Consider the following 5,346-nt stretch of genomic DNA (forward strand, 5'->3'; position numbering starts at 1 on the left):
TCGTGCAATAGTATAAAGTTGATAATTCCGAAATCGTTCCAAGGACAGTTTAAACATGAGAATTAAGATTGTAACTAATAAAAACAAACTAAGTTAATCTAGGAAAATTGAAAGTACGAGATAATGATTTTTGTGGCTATTTAACGATTAGCTAAATCAAGATTTGATTTAAAAACAGAAAAGAACAATATTTTTGGTATTTTACGATTTAAGCTTTAAAGCAACAAATAAAAGTAAGAAAGTTTTAATCAATAAAAGAACGAATGTTCGTCTAGACCTTTTATACCTAGTATTGGATGCATTAAGATTAAGCCCTAGTTATAATCTAACATATGTGAATTACTAAGTCGGTTCACCTGGAATTCCCCAGCGCAAACATTTCAATTGAGATTACACGACACGGAATTCCCCGTAGCCTAAGACCTCCTAATCGTGACCTAATATCTCAACTGAGATGAAGACTCAAATCACAATCACACCAACTCTCGTTGTGTATGATTCACCCCTATTTCGTCTAGCCTTCTGAATTCAATTTACTCTCGTCTTCGAGTAAGCAAACAACCAATTAAGACAAACCAATTGTAAATTTATGTATTAAATTAATGAACTCTCGTCCTATCAAACAAATACACAACCAATTGAATCGAAAAGTCAAGCTTCAATAAGAATCGTTCTTTAATTCAAACATCAAATCATCATATAATAAAGATCAATAACTGATAAGTAGCATCCAATACGTAGGTTTATTGGTCTAGACAAACATTAAATAACTAGCCAATAATCATGGCAACAATAGAAATCAAACTAACAAATAATAAAGAAAACATTGTTTGATAATTAAGAATCAACCTAACACGATGAATCTTGATGAGTGCTGAGATTGATCCTTGAAATCGGAATGATTGAAGCGTTAAAGTAACCTTGGAGTTCCCCAAAAATCACTGAAATTCGCTCTTTGTGCTCCCAAAATCGGCTGTAAAAAAGAAATACCACTAGAATAAAAACTGCACCCTATTTATAGCAACAGAAAATATGGCCGACTCAATATACGCGGTGCGCAGTTGGGTGCGCGGCGCGCATTACTAAAGCAAACTGGCTGAACAAAATTAAAGGCTTACTGATGTGTTTCGAAGCTATAACATGCGGTGCGCATGCTTCTGCGCGGCGCGCACCTCTGAACTCAGCAATTCTCGCGCTTGTTTACCTATAACTTGTCTTGATCACAAACCAATTCACCTAACAACATAAAAACTGCTGTAAACTCGCCATAAGCTCCATAAATTACTCAACTAATACTTCTCGGCTCTCAAATCATAATCCTCCAAATAATCGCGAATAATAACCAAAACCGTATTCAAATGGACTAAAAATGATGGATATTGCCATGATAAATATATGAGAAATGTGCAATATCATTATCGCACATAACTATGTCGATGCTCTCAACTTCAAACACTATATCTTTATACAACAAGCAGTAAGATATGTCCTCGACGTCATTCTCATTGTAAAGCACTAAACATACATATCTAAAACAGAATAAAATACACTAATTAATTAATTATATACAAGTTGTCATCACCAAGTCTTTCCCTGAGTGGTATTACCACGGAAAACATGTCTCGAATATGTGGTTGAGAATGAAAAACGTGACCCGGGTAGCCGGGGTCGATTCACACCAGGTGGTTTTTCTCCCGAAATACGTATCCCGGATTTCAATTGATGAGTTTTTTTCCTGATAGGTGTATAAGGTTATATAATCGAGTGGGTGATTTCACATGTGTTGGATTCTCATGAGTGACCCCTAAAATGTTGTTCAAACAAAAAAACATTATATACAAGGTGACTCCAAATTTTATTTAAGAAGTACTTCATCGTATTTCGCTCGATTTAGAAGGGACGTAGGTGTAAAATTGACATTCATGATTTTTTTCTCATTCATTCATAGAGGATTACCCCACTTTACTAATATTTAATTAAATCAAATTTAATATAAATAATTGTTTCAGAGTACGATGGATTGATGGAACATCGAATGTTTGTTGAATCATTTATATATTTATTTATATTTATAATAAATAAATAAATAAATAATAATCATACGTACCGATTAATTCGTCGACGGAGATACACTGGTGATCTAAACTCCAACCAACAAATTAATGCATCAATCTTTGCTCGAACAAGGTTTGTGAGTTTCAATTTGTTCTATAATATTATTATTTATATTTTCAATTTCAAAAATACTATCTTCAGCTGTATCGTGATTTCGAGTAATTGAAATTAGAATTAAGAAGTTTGTTTGGGAGGATTTTAATGCTGATTTTTACTCTTTAATTGAGGCCCCAGTATGGTGCGAAAAGTGTCATAATCCATATTCACACTTTTCTTCATGATGTTCCGTTTTCAGCAGCTTATTTATCTGCAATTAATTGTTTTTTTTTTTTTTTTTTCATTTTTTTTAATTATAACTTAATTGTACATATGTGACTCATGACTCATTGTAACTACTTTCTTCAAATTGAGACAGTAAAAGATGGGTTTATGTTTATCCGTTTATATCCTGTTTGGGTCATCTGAGAACCTGATAAACCACTGCTGAGGTGGCAACTGTGGTGACATGTCATTTATTTTCCGGTTTGGGTCAATACGAGATGGCTTTGAGTCCGGTTTTGGTCAGTCGGTTACTGCTATATTATCGTTTTAGGTCATCAAGTTGTCGAATGACTCAAACGGGACACAAAATCGTTTTAAAATGATCTAGTTGGACATAAGTTTTATGCAATGACTAGCTGTAAAAATCATGTTGTTATCTTTCATAAGAACCTGAGTTTACTAGTTAGTATTGTATTGCTATAACCTAGTTTATAACATTTTCCCAATCAAAATAATTAGTTTATGCGGATTATTCATTCTAAGGGTTCGTTTCTTCGATAGATATAGTTAAGGCGAAGAGTGTGTGTGAGTGTGTGTGTGTGTGTGTGTGTGTGTGTTAGATCTGTAAGGATGCCTATACCTTGTTGGTTTATTTGACAGAAAATTGTAGTATCTATAATTTAGTAACTAGCATACAAAGGATATGCATACAGAAAATGAGGATGTGTAAGTCAAGTTTAGTTTTTTGAGTTTTCGGTTAGCAAATATTTCTGTTGCAATCCTAACAGGGGCCCGATATGTTGAGTGTACATGAAACTGCTTAATGTAGGGCCAGTTTACTTGATTCCTTGTAATAACATTTCTTAAGTGTTGACTAAATTAATAACATTGATTAAACTAATAAGATTACTAAATTTTATTTATATAGAAGAGCGGCATAATTATAAAATTACTAAATTAATACCATTGACTAATACAAACTCATACAGTAGTTGTTTCTTAAACATGTTCATGATTGTTACAGTCTTGACTTATTTATGTTATGTTTATCTACATATTTTAGGGAAACAAATGGAAGAAATGGAGGAAGCACCACCGAAATCATTACGCACCAAAATAACCGATTACAAAAACATGGTTTTCGAGGCATATAAGACCAAACCCATCTCACATTGGATTCTTTTACTTCTAAGTAGTGCGTCAATGCTAATTGCTTTCCCCGCTTCTAGTCTTCTATCACGTCTCTATTTTTCAAACGGTGGCCAAAGCAAATGGATCAGTTCGTGGGTCGCGGTTGCGGGTTGGCCCATTCCCCTTTTAATCTTACTCCCTATGTACATCTTCACCAAATCCACCCCAACACCTTTAACCTTTAAACTTTTCCTATCTTACATCGGTTTGGGTTTTTTAAGCGCTGCTGATAATCTTATGTACGCGTACGCATACGCTTATCTTCCCGCATCAACTGCGTCCCTTTTAGCCTCTACGGTTTTAATATTTTCTGCGATATTCGGATATTTTATAGTAAAAAATAAAATTAATCTTTCAACTATAAATTCCATTGTGGTTATTACAGCAGCCATGGTTATAATAGCATTGGACTCAGATTCTGATAGATTTGGATATATTACCGACACCCAATACGCGTTCGGCTTTATGTGGGATATTTTCGGTTCAGCTCTTCATGGTTTAATATTTGCACTTTCAGAGCTAGTTTTCATAAAACTACTACAAGGAAGATCGTTTCATGTAGTTTTGGAACAACAAGTTGCTGTTTCATTCATCGCGTTTGTATTTACAACAATTGGCGTTATGGTAAATAACGACTTTAACGGGATGGGATCTGAAGCGAAAAGTTTTGTAGGTGGGGAAAGTTTATATTATAATGTTATCGTTTGGAGTATTGTGACTTTTCAACTGGGTGTTTTGGGTTCGACTGCTGTATTATATTTATCGTCTACTGTGTTAGCTGGTGTACTTAATTCAATAAGGGTACCTATTACAAGTATTGCAGCAGTTATACTTATGCATGATCCTATGAGCGGTTTCAAGATTTTATCGCTCATTGTAACGTTTTGGGGCTTCACGTGCTATATTTATGCCAGTTACCCTGTAAGTTCGGTTTCTTCTTCTTTTTCTAATTGTTAGTCGTTACTTTATACGCAATGTACTAATCAAGTCTCTACGACCAAAGGGTTGTGAGTACGCCATTCTTTAGAAAAATGTGTTCAGGTTTCGTACATGTTAAATAGTGGTTACAGTTTTTAACCGCATATCCGTATATGAAGAAGAAGTTGATTCAAACGAAGAACACAATAATTTTTCACGTGAATTGCTTAGAAGTTGGAACTGAATCCTTTATAAATCCCATCTTTTGTGTTGGTATTATATAACGATTCTGGTAACAGGCCATATGTTATTATCATTATTCTTTTTAATAGCAGTCTGGGATTACCCAGGGGGATTTAACCACCCACGCGTTCATTTCTCGCAGTTGCATAACACGCCCCCAATTGCTGCCCACAGGAGGAAACCCGGCCCAATCCCAGGGCATGGGCTGTAAAACCATCCTCCCCCACTGCCCCCACAACGCGATGTGCAGTGGGTGGAATTCAAGGGTAAAAGGGCAACCTTTTGTGCAATGCTGCACCCCACGGGAGTTGAACTCCCGACCTCTCGCTAAGAGATGTAGACCACTACCAGATGGGCTACAACACAAGCTTAACATGCCATATGTTATTATGCAAGTGTTATTAAGTTTAGTAAAAACCGGGTATCAGTAGCTAACCTAAGATCTTTTCCTTCAGCGAACCCACTTTTAATGATCTATTCCCAAACAAAATTAAAAATAGAGATGAGTGAAAACTCTTAATAATACTAATGTGACTACTGATGACTAGATATGTTAACCTTTTTCCGAGTTATGTTAACTTTATGACGATTAGATTAACATGAGTAAGCAATTTTCAT

General features: G+C 35.1%; 1 protein-coding gene across 1 annotated transcript; it reads left to right on the forward strand.

Annotated features, from left to right (window-relative positions):
- Nucleotides 1-1,998: 1,998 nt before the first annotated feature.
- Nucleotides 1,999-4,801, forward strand: LOC139898331 (probable purine permease 5). The gene is made up of 2 exons (XM_071881055.1): nucleotides 1,999-2,187; nucleotides 3,440-4,801. Exons 1-2 carry the CDS (start codon nucleotides 2,163-2,165, stop codon nucleotides 4,522-4,524), a joined length of 1,110 nt encoding a protein of 369 aa, XP_071737156.1. The 5' UTR covers nucleotides 1,999-2,162; the 3' UTR covers nucleotides 4,525-4,801.
- Nucleotides 4,802-5,346: the final 545 nt, after the last annotated feature.

Source organism: Rutidosis leptorrhynchoides, chromosome 3 (assembly GCF_046630445.1).
Source record: "Rutidosis leptorrhynchoides isolate AG116_Rl617_1_P2 chromosome 3, CSIRO_AGI_Rlap_v1, whole genome shotgun sequence".
Lineage (NCBI taxonomy): Eukaryota > Viridiplantae > Streptophyta > Magnoliopsida > Asterales > Asteraceae > Rutidosis > Rutidosis leptorrhynchoides.

Bases quoted from the DNA above. Each gene is read 5' to 3' on its own strand.
- LOC139898331 (XM_071881055.1), top strand. From the start codon at position 2,163: ATGCATCAATCTTTGCTCGAACAAG. The intron at 2,188-3,439 runs GTTTGTGAGTTT...TACATATTTTAG, and splicing joins TCAATCTTTGCTCGAACAAG to GGAAACAAATGGAAGAAATG.